General features: G+C 46.0%; 1 protein-coding gene across 4 annotated transcripts in view; it reads right to left on the bottom strand.

The window, feature by feature from the left end:
• Positions 1–24,945, bottom strand: part of DDX10 (DEAD-box helicase 10) — a 269,050-nt gene that overhangs the window by 9,314 nt on the left and 234,791 nt on the right. For 2 of the 4 annotated variants that reach the window (XM_084842749.1, XM_084842752.1), the window contains one exon: positions 23,189–23,313. In XM_084842749.1, the coding sequence (XP_084698875.1) occupies positions 23,189–23,313 (125 nt within the window). Of the gene's footprint in view, positions 1–22,859; positions 23,314–24,945 lie in introns of those variants that run through there. The other 2 variants (XM_084842748.1, XM_084842751.1) reach the window with 1 other exon arrangement.

Here is a 24,945-nt window from a genome sequence, read left to right as displayed (position 1 = left end):
GAGAAGGAGACAGATTCATAGCTTGCCTGGCAAGAACAACATCTGAATTGTTGAGGTCAGCTTTGTTTATAATTGTAGGGGCAACAGAGTGCCTACTATTATGAAAAAAGAAGCAGGGCTTTAAAGAATAATAATAACCTGACATATTAAAATGTGAATTGTCTAAGCAATATCAGCATCCTCAAATAAATAAGATAGAAAATACCTTCATTTTCTCTGTCAAGTTAGATAAAATTAGACCTGCCTATTTTGCAGGGAGTTTACAGGTGCACAATCCATATGTTCTGCCTACCTCTGCTGGTTTTGGCAACAAGATGGCCTTCTAACTGTCATCCTGTACCTGTCTATTAAACTGAAGAAAGAAACAGAATGTACAATAACGTGTGAATCCAGAACCCCATCTTTATTGGGGATGGGTAGAAAACTGACTAGAAGAGCATTATCAATACATCAATAACGTATCACTACATTAATAATGTTGACTCTTTTTTTTAAGGAAGCAAAATTTAAATATATTAGGTTGGATCCAGATTTTGTCATGCTTAGAGTAAACTCATTGCCAACAATAGGAAATTAGTCATGACTAACTTAAATCCTGTGATTTCAATGGGTCTGCTCCAAGTCTGCTCCAACCCATTGACTGTGTTTGCACAATTGCTGCAGTTTGTCATGGCTTATTTAAGCCACAGTGCCTGTGACTTGCAGGCTGCCTGTTCAAGCCCCAGCCACAGCTTGTTGTGTCATGTGAACCCAACAATGGTGGGTTGTTGGCGTGATTAACAAGCCACCCACATCCTTAAAATAGCTCATGGGTTCTGGGCAGTTCGTTAACCATTCCAGTAATCCACCCTTGCCGGGTTCACACAACATGACAAGCTGCAGTTGTGGCTTGAATATTCAAAATGGCCACCCACATGCACCACTAAGCCCTGTGGGTTAATCCATGGTGGCTTAGTGTGACATGTGAACAGGCCCTACACTTTTTATACCCAAGTCTTGAGACAGGTAACCCTAATTGTCTTCACAATGGTCCTGTAACTGAGGTAATTTATGCCCATTTTACTTAACTGTGGTTGAGAGATTAACTTAGCGACACAATGGGGCTGTTCACACAACACGCTAACCCACGCTCAGTGGTTGAGTGTGGGATGTTGTTGAACTGTGGGTTGATTGTTTAACCGTGGGTTAGCATGTTGTCTGAACGCAGGACATTTTCTGTCAGGGTGGCTTGTTAATCATGCAGTGTGGCTTGTTAACCACCCTGAACAACCCAAAAGGAAACTATGTTTTCTCAAAGTGGCTTGTTCAAGAAAAATAAGCCACACTGCATGTTTAACAAGCCACCCTGAGGAAAATGTCCTGGGTTGAGACAGCACACTAACCCACCGTTCAACAAACAGCCCACGATTCAACAACAACCCACACCGAGTGTGGGTTAGTGAGTTGTACAAACCCAGTCAATGATGAGGGCTGTGTGAAGACCAGTCATTAGTAGGGGCTGTTTGTGTGGCAGTTCACTGGAAAACTAAACCAATCAGTTTTCACTGCTGAACACTGATGAATAGATGACAGTAGTACAGAAACCTTACTGGAGGGCATCAGGGGTGGTGGCAGACATACTGTGCATGGCTATTGAGCGGGTACCAGTGCCTAGAGTAGGTGCAGATAATAATAATGGTGCAGATGCAATCGTGAGCCCAGGTCTAGCCAGGCACCACACCACAGAGCTATAGGCATCCACTCTGTTGTTTGCCAAGAGACAAGTTGGAGGATGACCACAAGAACATGGCTGTGGTTTGCTTTTCCAAGTGGCTGCTGAGGGTGATGGGAGTTGAACTCAAACACACCTGAATGGCACCAGGTTGGGGAAGTCTCTCTTTTAAAGGGAAGCAATTTCAAGCAAGGCGACAAACCTAAACTCTTGGCAAGAAAGGGGGTGGATGGATCATGCTGGGGTACACGTTGCCTTCCTTTAAGAGTTAAACTACTCTAGGTTAAGCATGCATGGGCTTGATCTGGATTGAGATCACCACACTCCAGGGGGCGAGGAGGATGAAATCCCCCCCTGCCGCCATTCTCGCACCTTTTAGACTTTTCTTCTTTTTTTACCCCCCTCCCCCAATGGAGGGATTTCAGGAAAAAATGGGGGGAGATTAACTCTCCCCTCCTGGAGCATGGTGGTCCTAATCCAAGTTGGGGGCCACATGTACTTACACTAGAATAGAAAATAAGTCAAGCTTCAGTCATGGCGCCCGCAGAGACCTCCAACAGTGCCCGCAAAGCTCTCCACTCCCTGCCCCCTTCAAAAATTTATTTTTAATTAAAAAATTAAATTAAATTAGAGCACCAGGTTCTCCTTCCTGTACCTGAACCTGCCACCATTCAGCTGTTCAGCGGGCAGGAAGAGAAGGAAAGAGTTGCTTCCTAGCCCCACTCAATCGTCTTCAATCCACACAGATCTTTCCCCTTTGCTCTCACTCCCAGCCTCTAGCCTTGCTGTTTCTCTCCACCTTTACTTTCCTTACTATTTCTTTCCCTTCCCCATTCCCAGCCTTCTTCTTTCTCTTCCGTCCTACCCCAGGCTTGCTCTTTCTCTTCTACTCACCCCTTTGTCTTCCTGCTTCTCTCCACTTCCAGTATCTAGCCTTGCTATTTCTGTTCCCCCTACCTCTTTAACTCGCTGTTTCTTCACACTCCTAGCCTCGCTCTTTCCCTCCCCTCTACTCTTTTGCCTTACTATTCCCCCCCAAACCTCTAGCCTCACTATTTATCACCACCACCACCTTTTTTTTCACTAGCCAGGCAGCTGCTGCAGCCATTATAGGTCTAGCCACATCCTCCATGGGAGCCATTCTGTGGTGGTGCCCACAGCAGTTTCTCAAATTCCCCAATGTGCCCATGAGTCCAAAAAGGTTGGGGACCCCTGGCATCATGTGTAGTTCAGCTCTAAGTGGTTGCTGCAGCCACTTTTAAAAGAGAAGCAAACTTCAGCTTCTTGCACAGCCCAGGGGGAAAAGCATTTTGCCATGAAGATGTGTTGTTGCGTATTCGTTCAGTCGCTTCCGACTCTTCGTGACTTCATGGACCAGCCCACACCAGAGCTTCCTGTCAGCCGTCGCCACCCCCAGCTCCCCCAAGGTCGAGTCTGTCACCTCCAGAATATCATCCATCCATCTTGCCCTTGGTCAGCCCCTCTTCCTTTTGCATTCCACTTTCCCTAGCATCAGCATCTTCTCCAGGGTATCCTGTCTTCTCATGATGTGGCCAAAGCACTTCAGTTTTGCCTTTAATATCCTTCCCTCAAGTGAGCAGTCTGGCTTTATTTCCTGGAGTATGGACTGGTTTGATCTTCTTGCAGTCCAAGGCACTCTCAGAATTTTCCTCCAGCACCACAGTTCAAAAGCATCTATCTTCCTTCGCTCAGCCTTCCTTATGGTCCAGCTCTTGCAGCCATAGGTTACTATGGGGAATACCACTGCTTTCACTATGTGGACCTTTGTTGTCAGTGTGATGTCTCTGCTCTTCACTATTTTATCAAGATCTCCTCCCAAGAAGTAAACGTCTTCTGATTTCCTGGCTGCAGTCAGCATCTGCAGTAATCTTTGCGCCTAGAAAGACAAAGTCTATCACTGCCTCCACGTTTTCTCCCTCTATTTGCCAGTTCTCAATCAAGCTGGTTGCCATAATCTTGGTTTTTTTGAGGTTGAACTGCAACCCAGCTTTTGCACTTTCTTCTTTCACCTTCATCATGAGGTTCCTTAGCTCCTCCTCGCTTTCAGCCATCAAACTGGTATCATCTGCATATCGAAGATTGTTAATGTTTCTTCCAGCGATTTTAACTCCAGCCTTGGCTTCATCCAGCCCAGCACGTCGCATGATGTGTTCTGCGTACAGGTTGAATAGGTAGGGTGAGAGTATACAGCCCTGCCATACTCCTTTCCCAATCTTAAACCAGTCCGTTGTTCCATGGTCTGTTCTTACCGTTGCTACTTGGTCGTTATACAGATTCCTCAGGAGGCAGACAAGATGACTTGGTATCCACATACCACCAAGAACTTGCCACAATTTGTGATGATCCACACAGTCAAAGGCTTTAGAATAGTCAATAAAACAGAAATAGATGTTTTTCTGAAACTCCCTGGCTTTCTCCATTATCCAGCGGATATTGGCAATTTGGTCTCTAGTTCCTCTGCCTTTTCGAAACCCAGCTTGTACATCTGGCAATTCTCGTTCCATTAATTGCTGGAGTCTACCTTGCAAGATCTTCAGCATTACCTTACTGGCATGTGAAATAAGTGCCACTGTTCGATAGTTTGAACATTCTTTGGTGCTTCCCTTTTTTGGTATGGGGATATAAGTTGATTTTTTCCAATCTGTTGGCCATTCTTGTGTTTTCCAAATTTGCTGGCATATGGCAGCATCATCTTGCAAGATTTTAAACAGTTCAGCTGGGATACCGTCATCTCCTGCTGCCGTGTTATTAGCAATGCTTCTTAAGGCCCATTCAACCTCACCCTTCAGGATGTCTGGCTCTAGCTCACTGACCACACCATCAAATCTAGCCCCGATATTATTACCCTTCCTATACAGATCTTCCATATATTCTTGCCACCTTTTCTTGATCTCTTCTGCTTCTGTTAGGTCCTTGCCATTCTTGTTTTTGATCATACCCATTTTTGCCTGGAATTTACCTCCGATGTTTCTGTTTTCTGGAAGAGGTCTCTTGTCCTTCCTATTCTAGTATCTTCTTCCGCTTCCGCGCATTGCTTGTTTAAAAATAATTCCTTATCTCTTCTGGCTAACCTCTGGAATTTTGCATTTAATTGGGCATATCTCCCACTTTCACTGTTGCCTTTTGCTTTCCTTCTTTCTTGGGCTGCTTCCAGTGTCTCAGCAGACAGCCATCTTGCCTTCTTGGTTTTCTTTTTCTTTGGGATGTTTTTTGTTGCCACCTCCTGAACAATGTTGCGAACTTCTGTCCATAGTTCTTCCGGGACCCTATCTACTAATTCTAGCATATTCATGAGGAATATTCATGAGCTCATATCTAACTGATCTGTGGGTCTTCCCTATTCTCTTGAGTCTGATCCTAAATTGTGCAATAAGAAGTTCGTGATCTGAACTACAATCAGCTCCAGGTCTTGTTTTTACCAACTGCATAGATGTCCGCCACCTTTGGCTACAAAGGATGTAGTCAATCTGATTTCGGTGTCGACCGTCTCGTGAAGTCCATGTATAAAGTCATCTCTTAGGTTGTTGGAAGTGAGTGTTTGTTATGCACAGTGAGTTGTCTTGGCAAAATTCTATCAGCCTATGTCCTGCTTCATTTTGTTCTCCCAGACCATGCTTGCCTGTAATTCCAGGTGTCGTTTGACTCCCCACCTTAGCATTCCAGTCTCCTGTAATGAAAATAACATCTTTTTTTGGTGTACTATCCAGTAGGTGCTGCAGATCCTCATAGAACTGATCTACTTCTGCTTTTTCAGCATCTGTGGTTGGGGCGTATATTTGGATCACTGTGATGTTAAATGGCTTACCCTGAATTCGAATTGAGATCATTCTGTCATTTTTTGGATTGTACCCAAGCACTGCTTTAGCCACTTGATTATGAAGGCTACTCCATTTCTTCTGTGGTCCTCTTATCCACAGTAGTAGATCTGGTGGTCATTTGATGTGAAGTGGCCCATTCCAGTCCATTTCAGTTCACTGACACCCAAAATGTCGATATTTAATCTTGACATCTCCCCAATAACCACATCCAACTTGCCCTGGCTCATAGATCTTACATTCCAGGTTCCTATGGTGTGTTGATCTTTAGAACATCGGATTTGTCGTTCACCCCAAGCACGTTGGCTGCTAGCCGTCCTTTCGGCTTTGAGCTAGCTGCGTCATCACATCTGGGGCTAGTTGAACTTATCCTCTGTTCCTCCCCAGTAGCATTTTGACCATCTTCCGACCTGGGAGTCCCATCTTCCGATGGTATACCGACATATCTCTGGTTGTACTGATCCATTTAGTTTTCATGGCAAGAATACTGGGGTGGGTTGCCGTTTCCTTCCCCGGGGATCGTATTTAGTCTGACCTCTCTGCCATGACCTTCCCGTCTTGGGTGTCCCTTCACGGTTTAGCTCATGGAGTCATTGAGGTGCTCAAGCTCCAGCACCATGATAAGGTAACGATCTCCTTTGCTGAAGATGAAGATGCGGAGGAATCCCAATTTCGTAGCAAAAGAACATGTCTTTTCTTTCAGAGAAAATGTTGTGCTAGCCAAAACATCTCCTTTTACCCTGAAATGTGAAACTGAGAAGGGTTGGCTCACTATGGCAGCTGACTCTCCTGGGCGGACGTGATCCGGGGAGTGTGATGCTGTGATTGCCAGCCAGCGGAATGCGTGTGGAAGGGGACAGGAGCAAGTACTGGAACAACTGTTACTTGCCCTACACAAGAAGGCAATAAACACTCAGAACAATCAAGACAAACACTGAAGATGAATCCAGACTGCAATCATTGGACAGGAGAATCTTAATAAAGGGAAACTGAGGAGAGGTTCATGCAGCTGGTCCCTCCTATTGCAAAGATGCTTTTGCAGTCACCCTGTACGACAATGAGTGTGGAATTTAGGGCTGGTTCACAGAACGCCATTGAGAGAGTAAGTACTGCCTGGCAGGTGCGAATGAGACATCAGAGATCACCCTCACACGACCACACAAAGCTTTGCAATGGCATCAGTCCATATACTTAGCTGCGAGTTATCAAGTGCTAGTAATCAAGCCGTGAGAAATCAAGTGAGATGGGTGAGAAATGAAGCGTGTGACTGTGTCATCTCCATGCAAAGTCTCAAAAGCATGAGCACACAGATGTGTGTTTTAGGTGGCTGCTAAGCCACCCTGGAATTGTTGTTGTTCAGTCGTTAAGTTGTGTCCGACTCTTCGTGACCCCATGGACCATAGCACGCCAGGCCTTCCTGTCCTCAAGTTCATATTCATTGCATCGGTGATGCTATCTAGCCATCTCATCCCCTGCCGTCCCCTTCTCCTTTTGCCTTCAGTCTTTCCCAGCATCAGGGTCTTTTCCAGGGAGTTTTCTCTTCGCATTAGGTGGCCAAAATATTTGAGCTTCAGCTTCAGTCTCTGTCCTTCCAATGAGCAGTCAGGGTTGATTTCCTTTAGGATGGACTGATTTGACCTCCTTGCAGTCCAGGGGACTCGTAAGGGTCTTCTCCAGCACAACAGTTTGAACGCATCAATTCTTCGGCCCTAGCCTTCTTATAGTCCAGCTCTCGCAGCCATACCTTACTACTGGGAAAACCATAGTTTTGATTAGACGGACCTTTGTCGGCAAGGTGATGTCTCTGCTTCTTACTATGCTGTCTAGGTTTGCCATAGCTTTCCTCCCAAGGAGCAAGCGTCTTTTAATTTCATGGCTACAGTCACAGTCTATGGTGATCTTGGAGCCCAAGAAAGTAAAATCTGTCACTGCTTCCATTTCTTCCCCTTCTATATGCCAGGAAGTGATGGGGCCAGGTGCCGTGATCTTAGTTTTTTTAATGTTGAGTTTCAAACCAGCTTTTGCACTCTCCACTTTCACCCTCAACAAGAGGCTCTTTAGATCCTCTTCACTTTCTGCCATTAGGGTGGTATCGTCTGCGTATCTGAGGTTGTTAATAATTCTCCAGGCAATCTTAATTCCGACTTGTGATTCATCCAACCCGGCGTTTCTCATGATGTACTCTGCATATAAGTTAAATAAGCAGGGCGACAATATACAGCCTTGTCATACTCCTTTCCCAATTTTGAACCACTCGGTTGTTCCATGTCCAGTTCTTACTGTTGCGTCTTGACCCTCGTACAGGTTTCTCAGGAGACAGGTAAGGTGGTCTGGTACTCCCATCACTTTAAGAATTTACCAGTTTGTTGTGATCCACACAATCAAAGGCTTTAGCGTAGACAATGAAGCAGAAATACACGCTTTTCTGGAATTCTCTTGCTTTCTCCATGATCCAGCGAATGTTGGTGATTTGATCTCTAGTTCCTCTGCCTCTTTGGAACCCAGCTTGTACTTCCGGTAGTTCTCGGTTCACATACTCCTGAAGCCTAGCTTGGAGGATTTTGAGCATAACCTTGCTGGCATGTGAAATGAACGCAATTGTATGGTAGTTTGGACACTCTTTGGCGTTGCCCATCTTTGGAACTGGAATGTAAACTGACCTTTTCCAGTCTTGGCCACTATTGAGTGTTCCAAATGTGTTGGCATATTGAGTGCAGCACTGTAACAGCATCATCTTTTACGATTTTAAATAGCTCAGCTGGAAGACTGTCATCTCCACTAGCTTTGTTGTTAGTAATGCTTCCTAACGCCCACTTGACTTCACTCTCTAGGATGTCCGGCTCAAGTTCAGTGACCGCAGTATCATGGCTATCAGAGATATTAAGATCTTTCCTGTATAGTTCTTCTGTGTATTCTTGCCACCTCTTCTTAAACTCATCTGCTTCTGTTAGGTCCCTGCCTTCTTTGTCCTTTATCATGCCCGTCTTTGCACAAAACGTTCCCTTGATACCTCCGATTTTCTTGAAAAGATCTCTAGTCTTTCCCATTCTATTGTTTTCCTCGATTTCTTTGCATTGTTCATTTAAGAAGGCCTTTTTGTCTCTCCTTGCTGTTCTTTGGAAATCTGCATTCAGTTGGATATATCTTCCCCTTTCTCCCTTGCTTTTCACTTCCCTTCTTTCCTCAGCTACGTGTAAAGCCTCATCAGACAGCCACTTTGCTTTCTTGCATTTCTTTTTCTTTGGGATGGATTTAGTTGCTGCCTCCTGAACAATGTTATGGACCTCCGTCCATAGTTCCTCAGGCACTCTGTCTGTCAGGTCTAATCCCTTAAATCTATTCCTCACCTCCACTGTGTATTCATAAGGGATATGATTTAGGTCATACCTGAATGCTTTAGTGGTTTTCCCTACGTTCTTCAATTTAAGCCAAAATTTTGCAATAAGAAGCTGAGCCACAGTCAGCTCCAGGTCTTGTTTTTACTGACCATATAGAGCTTCTCCATCTTTGGCTGCAAAGTACATAATCAATCTTATTTATTTATTATTAAATTTATTAATCGCCCATCTGGCTGGTCACCCAGCCACTCTGAGCGATGTACAGCGTACAATAAAACAGTTTAAAACAATAAAATTCTACAGTAAAAACATTTTTCTAAAATACCTTAACCCACCCCAAATGCCTGCCTGAACAACCATGTTTTTAATGCACGACGGAAGCTCATTAAAGAGGGGGCATGGCGGAGTTCCCTAGACAGGGCGTTCCATAGAGTGGGGGCCACCACAGAAAAGGCCCTCTCCCTCGTCCCCACCAGTCTAGCTGTCCTGGCTGATGGGACAGAGAGAAGGCCATCCGAGGCTGATCTTGTTAAGCGGCCTGTCTGGTGTTGCTGGAGGCGCTCCTTAAGATAGTCTGGGCCGGAACCATATAGGGCTTTAAAGGTCAAAACCAACACCTTGAATTTGGCCCGGAAAACAACTGGTAACCAGTGCAACTCCTTCAGTACTGGAGTGATGTGATCTCGCCGGCAGCTGCCTTTAATCAGGCGAGCTGCCGCGTTCTGTACCGGCTGCAGCTTCCGAACTGTCTTCAAGGGTAACCCCACGTAGAACGCATTATAGTAGTCTAAACGAGAGGAGACCAGGGCATGTATTACCAATGGGAGCAGATGGTCGGGAAGGAAGGGGCACAGCCGCCATATCAGATGGAGTTGATACAGCGCTGTCCAGCTCACAGCTGACACCTGACCCTCCATGGACAGCTGGGAGTCCAAAATGACCCCCAGGCTGCGGACCTGGTCTTTCAAGGGTAGCCGTACCCCATTCAACTCCAGGTCAACATCCCCCAGCCTCCTCTTGTCTCCCACCAAAAGTACCTCGGTCTTGTCAGGGTTCAGCTTCAGCTTATTCCTCCCCATCCACCCACTCACCGTCTCCACACATTTGGACAGCGATTCTACGGCCAACCTTGGTGAAGATTTGAACGAGAGGTAGAGCTGCGTGTCATCCGCATATTGATGGCACTGCACCCCAAACCTCCTGATGATAGCCCCCAGTGGCTTCACATAGATGTTAAATAGCATCGGGGAGAGGATGGAACCCTGTGGCGCCCCACAAGTGAGTGGCCACGGGTCCAAAACCTCCTCTCCCAGTGCTACCCTCTGGTACCTGCCGGAGAGGAAGGACTGGAACCACCGCAATACGGTGTCTCCAATGCCCAACCCCTCCAGGCGGTCCAGGAGGATACCATGTTCAACGGTATCAAAAGCCGCTGAGAGGTCGAGGAGAACAAGGAAGAAGCATTCACCCCTATCCAGAGCCCTCCTCATATCATCTACCAAGGCGACCAAGGCCGTTTCTGTCCCATGCCCAAGCCTGAAGCCCCACTGAAATGGGTCTAGATAATCAGTTTCTTCCAAGTGTGCCTTCAACTGCATCGCCACCACCCGCTCAATCACCTTGCCCCAAAATGGCAGATTTGAGACTGGGCGAAAGTTGATCAGAACTTGAGGATCCAAGGAGGGCTTCTTTAAGAGCGGTCTTATCACTGCCTCCTTGAGGGCTGATGGCATCACTCCCTCCTCAAGGGAGGCGTTCACCACTGCCCTGATCCCCTCACCCAGTCTCTCTCTGCAGCCCATAATGAGCCAAGATGGGCAAGGATCAAGTAAGCAGGTGGTCGGCCTTACAAATGAAAGCACCTTGTCCACTTCATCAGGAGGAAGAAGCTGGAACCGATCCCACAAAACCGGTTTGCCACAGGCCGCCTCTTGCTCACTAACTGTATCCACAGCGTGCAGAGTAACACACCTAATCTGATCAATTTTATCTGCAAAGTGCCTTGCCAAGGCCTCACAGGAGGCCTTAGAATGCTCCAGTGGTTCCGGAGCCACAGGACCGACCAAGCTCCGGACCACTTGGAACAGCCTCCTGGGACAGCACTCTGCAGACGCGATAGAGGCAGCGTAATATTCCTTTTTTGTTGCCTTCACCGCCACGTGATAGGCTGAAGATACAGCTCTAGCCCGTGTCTGATCGTCTTTGGAGCGAGACTTCCACCACTGGCGCTCTAGTTTCACCTCCTGTTTCAGAGCTCGTAACTGCGGATTGAACCATGGTGCAGTCTGAGCCCTGTTCAGGGGGAGAGGGCGTTTCGGAGCCACCTGATCTAATGCCCCAGTGATTGCGGCATTCCACCCACCCACCAGGGTCTCGACCGAGTGGCCGTTGGCGTGCCCCAGAGAATCCCCAAGCGCCTTCAGGAATCCATTTGGATCCATAAGACACCTGGGGCGGACCATTTTAATGGGTCCTCCACCCCTGCAGAGGGGTTGTGGAACCGAGAAGTCCAACGTCACCAGATAGTGATCTGACCATGACAAGGGGGGGGAGGATATACCCCCGACTTCCAGATCACTCCCCGCTTCTCCAGAAACAAACACAAGGTCTAGTGCATGACCGGCTACATGGGTGGGCCCAGTTAGAATATGGTGCAGCTCCCAGGAAGCCATGGTATCCATGAAGTCCCGAGGTGCTCCTGTGAAGATGGCCTCCGAATGTACGTTGAAGTCCCCCAACACCAATAAGTTAGGGGACTGTACACGCACATCAGAGACCACTTCAAGCACCTCAGCCAGGGAGTCAGTCGTGCAGCGGGGTGGACGGTACACAAGCAGAATCCCCAGACTGCCCTTCGGGCCCAACCTCCAGTATATGCACTCAGCAACCTTGGTCTCCCAGAGAGGGGATCTGGTGAAGACCAAGGACTCTCGGTAGATAACAGCCACTCCCCCTCCCCGATCCCCGGCCCTCGGCTGCTGTGCATACGAAAATCCAACTGGACACATGGCTGCAAGGGTTGGAGCAGCAGCCTTGGCCAGCCAGGTCTCCATAATACATGCCAGGTCTGCACCCTCACCCAGGATCATGTCATGGATGAGGGAGGTTTTCTGGGTAGCAGACCTGGTGTTGCAGAGCAGCTAACGAAGGCCAGAAGACGGGGTCACGCCTCCCCCAGCCATCCTTTGGCTCTGGACAGGCCCAGAGCAGGGGACAGATACTACACTTCTCTCCCTTGTTCCCCTTACCTGGCATGGCCTGCCCCTAGTGCTCTGCCAGCACCTGCCGCCCAGCCTTGGTATGTTCTGGCCCCCAACACTCCCCCCGCTGCCTCCATCAGGTGGACACATGCCCCCTCGCTCCCGCCTATCAGGCAGGCTACCCACCCCTAAAAACACAACAAAATCCCCCAGAAATTAAAAAAAAATTAAAAATCCCCTTAATCTGATTTCGATATTGACCATCTGGTGATGTCCATGTGTAGAGTCGCCTCTTGTGCTGTTGGAAAAGAGTGTTTGCTATGATCAGCGTGTTCTCTTGGCAAAACTCTATTAGCTTTTGTCCTGCTTCATTTTGTACACCAAGGCCATGCCTGCCTGTTATCCCGGTGATTTCTTGACTTCCTACTTTAGCATTCCAATCCCCTATGATGAAGAGGACATCTTTTTTTGGTGTTAGTTCTAGAAGGTGTTGTAGGTCTTCATAGAACCGATCAACCTCAGCTTCTTCGGCCTCAGTGGTTGGGGCATAGACTTGAATTACTGTGATGTTGAATGGTTTGCCTTGGATTCGTACTGAGATCATTCTATTGTTTTTGAGATTCTACCCCAGTACTGCTTGTCCCACCCTTTTATTGACTATGAGTGCTACTCCATTTCTTCTAAGGGATTCTTGCCCACAGTAGTAGATATGATGGTCACCTGAATTAAATTCACCCATGCTTGTCCATTTTAGTTCGCTGATTCCCAAGATGTCGATGTTCAATCTTGCCATCTCATGTTTGACCACCTCCAGCTTACCTTGATTCATTGATCTGACATTCCAGGTTCCTAAACAATATTGTTCTTTACAGCGTTGGACTTTCTTTTCACCACCAGACACATCCACCGCTGAGTGTCCTTTTGGCTTTGGCCCAGCCGCTTCACTCTTTCTGGTGCTACTTGGAAATTCCCTCTGCTCTTCCCCAGTAGTATATTGGACACCTTCCGACCTGAGGGGCTCATCTTCCGGCATCATTTCTTTTAGCCTTGTGATACGTTCCATGGGGTTTTCTTGACAGGAATACTGGAGTGGATTGCCATTTCCTTCTCCAGTGGACCACAATTTGTCAGAACTCTCCACCATGACCTGTCCGTCTTGGGTGGCCCTGCACGGCATAGCTTATGGCTTCACTGAGTTACGCAAGCACCTTCGCCACAACAAGGCAGTGATCCATGAAGGGGCACCCTGGAATACCCTTCCCAAAAAAACAATGGCCCGGTTCCTGCAATAGCAGGGTGGTTAACAATCCATGGTGCTAGTTGTGTGCTGGCTGGATTTGCATAATTACCCTTGCTGGCACAGCTTCTCTTGTCATTTGAACCCGGCGAGGGTGGTTTGTTGGGGTGGGTAACAAACCACCCCACAACCCTACAGCAGCCCATGTGTTCTTGGTGATTTATTGTTACCCACCCCCCCAACAAGCCACCCTCACCTTGTTCGGACAAAATATGAGAAAGCTAATTATGCAAATCCAGCCGGTATGTGGCTTGCGCAAACCATTGTGCTACATAGTCCTGGTTCGCATGTAACGAGAAGCCACCATGGGTGAATTTCCCCATGGGGCTTCTCACTGGAGTGGCAGCCACCATTTGGAATATTTGAACCTATTAACCACCCAAACAATCCACTCTCACTAGGTTTGCACATAACAACAAGCTACAGTGTACCCCACTGCAACCTAAATATTCAAAATGGTGGCCACCCCCACAACAAGAAGCTCCACAGGGAAATTCATGATGGTTTCTCGTTCCATGCAAACCAGATCATGGGCTAGAGCCGACTGCCCCAACCTGCTGCCCTCCAGATGTTTTTAGGCATCAACTCCCATAAGCCCTAGCCAGCATAGGTAAGGGTGAGGAATTCTGGGAACCGTAGTCCAAAACATCAAGAAAACACCACGTTGAGGAAGGCTGGGCTAGAGTGATGGATTTGAACATGAACTCAAATGCCATTTTTGCTCAGTGACCTTGGGCAGGTTATTAGTCTTCAATGGATTACTGTGAAGCTAAATACAGAACTGAATTCCTCTGCCACGAGCCCTACGGACATGGTGGATAAGGAACCACGCACACAAAAATTGCAACATTCTAAACTACATATTTAAACCACTATTTACTCTGTGTGTTGATATAAGGCAGAAATTATTTTGGAACCAACACTCACATGAAGTTTTATATAGCTTTATTATACTTAAATCAGGTTAATTAAAGTAAAATTTCTTATCCAGTTTACAGTCCAGCCAAATACTTTTGTCATAGGATAGGAATGGATTTTAAACCAGGGAGGATTACAGCTGACTGAAGTCACAATTAGGGCATCTTTTTATACTAAGGTTAGTGATTAAAACACATAATAGTATAAAATAAGAAAGCAAAACATGTACAGTACCTAGAATGGGCCTTATGTAAAACAAGCTGCTTTGGGCACTACAAGTTAGTTTTAAAATCAGCTAACAAATAGATGGCTCATTCTTTCACTCCAGGGTCTGCATTAATCACCACCACCAAAATTCATCTGAAGCTTTTGAGAAATGTCTTGTGAGCTGGGCCAATCAAAAGGGATGGCCTGGGATTAATCCTGATAATACATACATAAGGTCCAAGTATGCCTCTTGATTATTCCCAGATATGGTGGCGCGTAGATGAGTTGAGAAGACAGCAGCTAAGGAGAGCATGTTTAACACAAGAAGAAAGGATGTGGACTTTAAAAACTCACATGATTTGGGAAAAGGCAGAAGTGCGCGTACAGCTGGTAACGTCAAAGGAAGCCTCTCCCCCACCTTTCTGGGGGAAACATAAAGGTCTTTTTGCCCTGAAGGAAAGGGAAGAGGCGAGATACTCTGCTGAAAGGTTTTCACTGTCCAGCTGTCGAAGACAGCAACACCTGGCACTGTGCCATATAATGCAACCCAGAATGTCCATGCTGGCTGGGGATGGTGGAAGTTGTAGTCCAACCCATCTGGAAGTCACTGGGTTGGGCAAGGCTGGTATAGCCTCTGTCTATGTGGTGAGCAGCCCTCACTTGTTACACTCTCCCCCCCCCCCCCACACACACATATACATACTAGATGTATTTCCAGCAGCCTCCCATGCAAGGACCATGATATGAGGATTAGCTCAAAGAAAGGGGAATGTGGGGACAGAAAGAGACAGGATGGAAATATCACTGTGCCAGTTAAAACCAGGGAGGTAGATCTCCAGATGTTTTAGACTTCAACTCCCAGAAGCCTCTGCCAGCATGGTCAGTGGTTCGGAATGCTGAGAGTTGAAGTCCAAAACATCTGGAGATCAACTTTCTGCCCACTCTAACAAAATGAAGCCATGAACTTTCTTTATACCATTGGTCCTTCTAGCCTTGTACTTTCTACTATGACTGGCAGCAGCTGTCCAGGGTCTCCAGCACAAGTCTTTCCCAGCACTGTTACCTGGAAGCCTTTTCACTGGAGATGCCAGTGATTAACCCTTGGGCCTTAGCTCCAGGGGTGGAGTAGATGCTTTACAACATCAGGTATGGGGGAATATTCAGCCCTCCAGATGTTGTTGGGACTGCAACTCCCATCATCCCTTGCTATTGGCTATGCTGGTTAGGGCTGATGGGAGTTGCAGTCCAACAACATCTAAAGGGCCACGCGTTCCCCATCCCTGCCTTACAGGTTCTAGGTTTGCATGAAGACGTTCCATGCCAAGGATCTCCCTGGCATCTCCAGGCTGGACTGGAAAAGACCCCTGTCTGAAATGCTGGGGGGCTGCTGCCAGCGTAGACAATACTGAGAAAGATGGACCAATGGTCCGACTCTGTATAAGGCAGTTTCCCATCTTCCACTGGGCCTTCTCTATGCTGAGCACGTGCCCCACTGCCATTATTCTACTAATCAGCGGGAATTTACTATGAGTGCCTCTGAGTAAGCGGAGCCTGGTCTTTCCCCACATGGACTTCTATGGCAGATGGCGTAGCTCTTCAGTAGGTCTGAGTCGCTGCATTTCTTTTAAGCACAGCTCATCTTAATCCTGTTCATCTCATTTAAATTTAACACTAGTAATGCACTTTCCTGGCCTGATATCCACATGCAGTTTGAATACTGAGTTTCTTAACGAAGCCAGTCTGCTGGCATAATGCAGAACAGGGAGCTTAGAAAAAACAGTCCCTAAGAATGGGCTTTTTGCTAATCAAGGACACTGGGCTGCAAACCACACACATACATTTAATTGACAAGACCATGGCAAGAATCCTAATGAAGATTAATTAATGCAGGCCCTTCTGTGGAGCCTCAGCGCTGCTTTTTCCTCACTCAGTGTCAGAATGTTGACTGCACGCAGCAGTAATGAAAATATATGGCACATTGTGTTATTCTCTTTTCCAGCCATTCTACTTAACATATACCGAAAAGGTTCTAAAATGAGGTTTATAAAACAACCAAGAAAAAGAAAGAATAATCTTCCTGAGATTCATTATATGTCCAGAATTCAAAACACCGGCTGAAAGCTGTCTTGGACTAAACAAGGGTCAACAAGAGAGGATGAGCAAAACAAAATTAAATGGAGATCACTGGGCTCAATGGGGGATGTTGGTAGCAGCAACAGGTGATCATTTTAATTTCCCATAAGGCCCCAGAGTGATGCTATATCAGGTGAATTATCACAGAATCATAGAACCATGGAATAGTAGGGTTGGAAGGGGCCTACAAGATCATCGAGTCCAACCCCCTGCTCAATGCAGGAATCCAAGTCAGAGCATCCCTGACAGATGGCTGTCCAGCCTCGTCTTGAATGCCTCCCTAGGTCACTGGTTCCATTGTCGTATTGCTCTAACCGTCAGGACGTTTTTCCTGATGTTCAGCTGGAATCTGGCTTCCTGTAACTTGAGCCCATGATTACGTGTCCTGCATTCTGGGATGATCGAGAAGAGATCCTGGCCTTCCTCTCTGTGACAACCTTTCAAGTACTTGAAGAGCGCTATCATATCTTCCCTCAGTCTTCTCTTCTCAAGGCTAAACATGCCCAGTTCTTTCAGTCTCTATTCATAGGGCTTTGTTTCCAGTCCCCTGGCCATCTTTGTTGCCCTCCTCTAAACCCTCTCCAGCTTGTCTGCATCCTTCTTAAAGTGTGGTGCCCAGAACTGGACACAGTACTCCAGATGAGGTCTAACCAGTGCTGAGTAGAGGGGAACTAGTACTTCCCGGGATTTGGAAGCGATGCTTCTATTAATGCAGCCCAAAAGAGCATTTGCTCTTTTTGCAGCCACATCACATTGTTGGCTCATATTCAGCTTGTGATCGACAACAATTCTAAGATCCTTCTCGCTTGTAGTGTTGTTGAGCCAAGTATTGCCCATCTTGTAACTGTGCATTTGATTTCTTTTTCCTAGGTGCAGAACTTGGCATTTATCCTTATTACATTTCATTCTGTTATTTTCTGCCCAGCGCTCCAGTCTATCAAGATCACTTTGAACGCTGTTTCTGTCTTCCAAAGTATTAGCTATCCTGCCCAATTCTGTGTCATCTGCAAATTTGATCAGAATTCCCTGCACCTCCTCCTCCAAGTCATTAATACAAATGTTGAAGAGCACTGCTCCCAGGACTGAGCCCTGTGATACCCTGCTCGTTACCTCCCCAGTTTGAGAAGATCCCACTAATAAGCACTCTTTGAGTCCAATTCTCTAGCCAACTGTGGATCCACCTGATCGTTGTTTCATCTAGCTCACTTTGAGGTAGTTTGCTTATCAGGATATCATGGGGCACTTTGTCGAAAGCTTTGCTGAAGTCAAGGTATATTATGTCCACAGCATTCCCAGAGTTCACAAGGGAGGTTACTTGATCAAAAAATGAGGGAAATTAAAATGGGGCCCCAGGGCAGGTGTCAGCACAGTGAGAAGCCCTACCAGGGCTTTCGGGCTCCAGCAGATGGCTGTGGATCACAACTGGCCCATGCATGAAGCAGGGTGAGGTGCTCGCATCAGGCAGCAGAGCAGGGAACTGCACCACTCCCCACCCCACTGCTGCCACTGCCGCTGCCCTCCCACCTCCAGTGGGTGGTCTAGAGAGCCTTGCCACCTGTTCTCCTGCTGTGGAATTTGCTGCAATGACAGAGCAGCCAGTGAGGCTCTATGAAACAGCCGTCTGTCCTTTGTTTCCCCCTGGAGAGCCCCACAGCTGGAAGAAATAGCTGCAGGGCTCTCACAAGAGCTTGTCCAGGTCTCGCGAGACTCTGGTAGAACTTCCACAAGACCTGGGAGGCCGCTTCTTCCCACTGCATGCCTCGCCATAGAGCCAGCGTGGAAGCAAAGGTAAGGGGGCATGGGATGGGGACATAATCATGCAGCACAGGGGACGGAAGGAAAGGTCACGGACAGTGGCACATGTGTTCTCCTGCTTCAGGTGATGAGAGAGCTTATGCTGGGCCTGCCGCAGATACTACCTGGTAATCTCTTAGGAAACGTATTTATGATACAAGTACACTTGCCAGAGAACCAGGAGTAGTATTAACTCTCTGTTAACTCAGTGGCAAAATTGGGTTTATTGTCTCATAATGTCTAAAACCACCTTTAGAAACATCTTCTTGCTTAGGTACACATTTTTAAATTATCTGGGTCTGGCTCTTTGTTTATGTTGGATGCATGCTATTTGATACATGATTTATTGTAAGCTACCTTGGTTTCTCTTTTTGAAAGAAAGGTGGAATATAAACTAAAGCTAGGATCCTAATATAAATTAAGGAAGTTCACAGAAGGAAAAGTTCCCCTCCCCTCCTCCCCCATTGCAATAACACGCCTGTCTAGAAGGCTGGGGGCCGCTCCTGAATAATAGGGGGAGGCTGGTGGAAAGGAACAGGAAACTTTCCTTGCATGGACTTCCTTCCCCCTCCCCTCACAGCCCCTTGTGCCTCATCCCGTGTTGTTCAGGAGGCTTTGGGGGGAGTAGGGAGGAAACGGGCTGCATGGCGTGGAGGGGGTATGGACCTTCCTTCTGTTAACCTCCTTAAGTGAATTTATCTTAGGATCCAAGTCTACATAAATAAATGACTATAGTACCCACCTTTGCTGATCCTTTTGTAAGAACTTAAGAACGGCTCTGCTAAATCAGACCGAAGGCCTTTGTAGTCTAGGATTCTGTTCCAACAGTGGCTAACAAAATGCCTCTGGGAAGCCCAGAAGCAATAGCTCTCTCCCACTGTTGTTCCCAGCAAGTGGTATTCAGAGATGTACCACTTCTCCTCCTGGAGCTAGTATATAGCCATCATGACTAGTAGCTAGGGATGTTGGAGAAATCTGCAATAGAATCAAATGAGTTTGGATTTCTATGAATCCAACTTGTGGATTCTGCAGCAGACTGGCTTTCCCCAAGTTGCACAGATTCCATGGACTTGTGGACCAGTTGTGTTTTTTTTTACTTTCCAGAATTTTACGTAATTTTAGTCTAGGAAAAATATGTAAATTTTAAAAAAACTGCCAAAATGCACGATTCCCCCCTAGACTAAAGCATGAAAATGACTCTGGGGGGATTTGTGCATTTGTGCGAGTACGCATTTATGCAAATGCAAATGTGCACAAATTCAGGAAACTGGAAAAAATCTGATTCTGTCAATGAGCTGACAATGGAACAAAAGGCACAGGACAATCTACGAAACACAGACAGAACGGATTTTACAAACTCTGTACATCCCTACTGGTAGCCATCATGTAGCTACATACCTCATTGTTTTACAAACTACAGGTATATTCACTTTAAAGAAAAATCCTTTCCAACTAATAAAGCCCATATACAGCATATAACAATGTTCAAAATGATGGTCTAATCAAAGCAAATAAACACAATCTAAGGTATAACATAACCCTAACTCATAACAAGGCCAACAACTAATCATCTCCAGGCTTGGTCACCAACGCCTCATCTCTCCATCCCTTCTGGCACTAAGCTTCATCTTCTTCAGTCCATTGAAACTCTGGCTGCCAAAACTGTCTTAATTGTCCATCATTCACTGCTACACAGTTGGGCCTTCTGCACTGCACTGCACATGGGATTAAAATGTCCTTCAACACCCTATGCTGATCAGCCCTCAAACCATCTCTAGCTATTTCTAGTTTTCCCTCCTGTCCCCTTTGCCATGTCTCCATTTCCTTCATTCCCTCCTCTCTGCTTTCTTCCAAACAACCACAGAGTATTTACTTATTTGTTTTAAAATATGTCTGTGTCACTTCTCCAATTAGCAAGGTATCTTGCAACAATAGTTATGAGCGCAACCCTATGCATGTTAAGACAGAAAAAAGTCCTACGATTCCCAACTTCTCCCAGCCAGCATGGCTGTACTTCTACATAAATGCAGCATTCATTCCATGATAAATCCTCTAGCTGCCTGTAATTAAAATCATACAGTTAGTGAGAATGAGGGGTAGAAATTCACCCTAAAAATTAGGGGTAGAAATTCACTGACAAATCTAAAGTGCATTCCACGCAGGGCACATTTAGAAATAACACTATGATGAACTGTCCCATACATAAGATATTAACTCATGATCATTTCACAGTAATGAAACTTTATTATAACTTAAACTTTCTTTTCAAAATGGTTGAGGAATTAGATAAGTTAAAAATTCAATTTGACTGCCTAATGAATATTTAAGGATGCTGCTTTTATGCCCTGACTTGACCCTACACAAACTCTTCACCTCATTAACTATTTAACATTATGATAGCCTTAAACAGCAATGTGATCACTTGTTGTTAGATATACCAAAAGCCACCTTACATTACATGTCTGGATTTTAATTACTCATCTAGTGGAGGGACAGCTAGAAGGCAGTTTCATTTAAAGGCAAATTTAAAAGAGTAGACTGCATATAAGTTTATTGCGGGGGGGGGGGAATGCCAACTCTGGCTGAAAAGATTAACGATTAAAAAAAAATCTGCAGAACCAGAGACAGATTGTTAATGTCTCACAGTTTCTTCACTATAAAACATGGGTGGGTGACTTGTGGCCCTTCAGATGTTTTGACTTACAATTCCCATCAGTGCTACCCATTGGTTATGCTAGCTGGGGATGTTGGGAGCTGCAGGCCCAAACATTTGAAAGGCCACAGGTTCCCACTCCTGCTATAAAGCTTCTCAGGCCACAATCCTATGCATGTTTAGACAGAAAAAGTCCTACGACTCCCACAGTGGCTATGGGGACCTTCAAGATGAGCATCTGCACTTCAATATTTACCACTACACCACTGGTGGCAACAGCCAGACGCAGCCCTGAAGCTACCGGTGTGCTTGTCTGTCAGTTCAGCTGTGAAGATGGCCTGGCAGTGCATCCACCGAATATACCCTAATCCCTCCTTTTTATATTTTATATGCGCCTTCTTTCTTATTTGCAGATCAGGGTACCAAATCTTTCCAAGAGAAAGTCCTGAGCTTTGTGAGAATAACACAAGTCTGGATTTTCCTTTATATCTGATCAAGCTTCCACACAAAAGACTCTCGGTACAATGTGATGTCTCCTGGCTCACAAAAAGGAATGTGTGAACCAATTATAACTCATACAGAAGCACAGAAGGGAAGCAGAACTAAATCCAGAGCACGGGCACCTGATGAGGTAGACTTCCTCTTATTATACAGTTACTCAACAGGGTTTTATACTGCCCTGAAGCTGGCCAGTAGACTCCAGCAAACTCTTGGTAGCAGCACATTTTGGAAACATGCAGAGAACATTGATAACCAGTCACAGAAATAAATCAGAAAGCTTCAAAAATAACAGCATGGAACTGTCCTGTAGGGGGATCTCTCTCCCCCTCCCTCCATGGTGGAGAACAAAAAAAAAATTATTACATATATTTATTATATTTATTAAACGCCTCATAAAACTAGTTCTCTCAGCACAGTACAACACTTAAAAACAACAACAACAACCAGGAAATACTTCACAACATGGCACAATAAAATATAATACAAAATGCAAAACTAAAAGACAAACGTACACTGTAAACCTTTTCTCAAGTGAGAAAAAAACCCACCAACAGCCAAACGCTGTGGTACTGTGCAGAGCAATTCAATGGGGAAGGGGCAAGAGGGATCCATGCAGATGAACTGTCAAATCCAAAGCCCTGCATTTTTCTCCCCCTTTTGATTGGCTGTTTTTCGATTTTCCCTCTCACTGATCCCAACGGGAGGGAAAATGTGCCAACATACTCCCCCCTCCCACCTCTGGGACATCATCCCCAATGCCCTCCCCTTCCCCCTCTCTACCATTGGAATATTGGCAATGGATCTTTCTACCACTGTTCCAAGGAGGCTTCTAAGGGCAGGCCTTCCTCTCAGCCTGCAGAGAGGGAGATCTACAAAATCTTGCTGTTCACTGCTCTGAAATCTTTTGATGTGGAGCAGTATATAAATATTGTAAATAAATAAATAAAATCCTATGGCAACTGGGAAGCCCTCCCAGGGATCCAGAAAAATTTGTGTTCTTCAGGGATATGCTGAATGGATGGTAAGCATGGCTTTGTGGAACAATGTAGTCTCTTTAGTCACTCTGCTCAGACTTGTACCCCCCAATTTTTGTAAGTCGCTTTGGTTGTTTTTGCAGAGAAGTGGGATATAAATACATAGGCAACAATCAGAAGAGGGTGCCAAGCATGCTTCTCCAACTTTGATTCCAAAACAAATGGTAAGTTGCCATTTACTGGCACATGGAGGTGTGTTGTAAAAAACAACAACTCCAATGTAGCTGACTACTGGGATGAAAGCATTAGTATGATGTCAGTATTAGTTGAGCAGGGTTAATATTAGTTGAGTGGGATTCAGGTTTCACAAGTGCTTCAAGGGTCAAATACCGCAGCATACAAATTGTCCTCTGCCATTTTCATATTCCCACAAAGGTATGCATGACAGCAGAGGCAGGTGAAAGCCAAAACATTGGCAAATTTGAAAGAACTCTAGATTACTGGTTGATCTGATTGTAGCAAAATAAAGGTACCGTTGATTGGTGTCCTGTCCCACATTTAGGATTCTGGTACGATGGACAGTGAAGACAAAGATGAGTGAGAAAATAAAAATCATAGACACATACCCACAACTTTCTGGATCAGCCTCTTGGTCAGAATCTCTGTATTCATCAGGGTCTGGAAGGGTGCTTGGATCAAATTCATCATCACTTTCACTGTGATCCAGAAAGGCCACATTTTCCTCTTCAACCTGCGTAAAGAAGATTTACAGGGTTAAACATCGCCATATTTCATGTTCCCAAACCTCTTAGGCGTACAAGGATCTTGCTACCAGCCCAAATAAAAATGTAATCATTTAATCTTTTCCTCAAAAATCAGTGCAAATTTAGATGCAACAATAAAGGTGCTTTTGCATTTCATATGCATATTTTTTAAAAATGCAAATAGCAGCCACTGCAGGAGCGTTATTGGGATGGCAGCAGGGGAGGAGGGGGCCTAAACCCTTTCATCTACTATGGTCCTGATAAAAATAGCTCTTCTGAAGCTGCTGTCTGTAGTGGGAAGAGCCCCCTGCCCCCACGACTGGCAATGCTCCACTGATGGCGCTCTTATGATTGCTCCCGTCCTGTCTTTACAATGTTTGCCATGTGTCCTATAACATATGGCGTTTTCCCTTGTTTCCAGTAATAATGTGCAGCACTGGTGACCAGGAGCTGGCACTCTCAGGCAGATCCTGAGGTCCTAGCTGTATGGAAGGGCCCACCACTTAGTGGAACACCTTGTTGCTGCTGCTGCTGCTTCTTGCTGCTGTTGCCATTCCCTCGCACACCAAACTGCAACAGTGGCAAGAGATTCCCACCTGCACGGGGGGTGCACAACCTGTGGGCTGAACGTAGCCATCCAAGGCCTTAACTGCAGCCCCCTGTCCCTACCATCACCCAAATTCCTCAGAAACATTGGTCTTTCCTTACTGCTACTAGCACTGAGGGAAAGAGCGATCTGTATCAGGATCACTGGGGGACGGTGTGTGTGCTCGCGCACGTGTGCACACATGCCTGCTGCCCCCGAACCAGCATCACATGTGGCCCTCAGGGCCGAAAAGGTTGTGAGTCCTTGCCCTGAAATCTAGAGCCAGTCTTGAAAATGCAGGATGCTCCACAGATAAAAACGCCAGACAAAATTTCTAACAGTGGAGGCTGGTGGCTCCAACGTCAGTGGGTGGTAAATCCACTCCAGGTTTCAATCAGAACCAGTTCTGACTGAAACCCAGAGTGGATTCACTGCCCCACTGATATCGGAGCCACCCGCCCCCACTGATTACCAATGCCCCTTCATTACAACATTTTGGATCTAACAATCTGTGCCCAATCCCCCAGCTTATCTCCTCATGTGGCTTGAAACAAAATTACTTCGAAACAACACAGAGCACCCTCTGTTAAGTCTGAAGAAAAACAGGACAATATTGGGAGAACAATCGTTGGGTAAAGAAGTGATCATCTCTACATCATGGCTGCTTATTTGAAAGCAGGCTTCATGCAGTTGTTGTTGTTAACATTTCTATACCACCCCACAGCCGAAGCTCTCTGGGTGGTTTACAGAAGTTTGGGTCTGATGGTTGTACCCTTATAAATGCTCACTTACACTGCAAGCAGACAGGTAATAACCCTACTATACACAAGTGCAAAAACGAAAGCAAATGATCAAACTGGGACTTGAGAATAGTAGACAACATCCGTCGAGTGCTTCTTTACACTGCATTGTGCTTGCAGCAGTGAAGCCTCTGGCACCAGTTGGTCCATGAACATTGCACTGCTCAGGGAACAAAGCTGTCAGAGATGTCATTTTCACAGTCTAAGGGAAGGGATGGTTGTCAGTTTGGTAA

This window comes from Heloderma suspectum, chromosome 3 (assembly GCF_057233095.1).
Source record: "Heloderma suspectum isolate Gila_16-S chromosome 3, 16-S_ref, whole genome shotgun sequence".
Taxonomy (NCBI): Eukaryota; Metazoa; Chordata; class Lepidosauria; order Squamata; family Helodermatidae; genus Heloderma; species Heloderma suspectum.
This window is presented reverse-complemented; position numbering and strand designations above follow the sequence as displayed.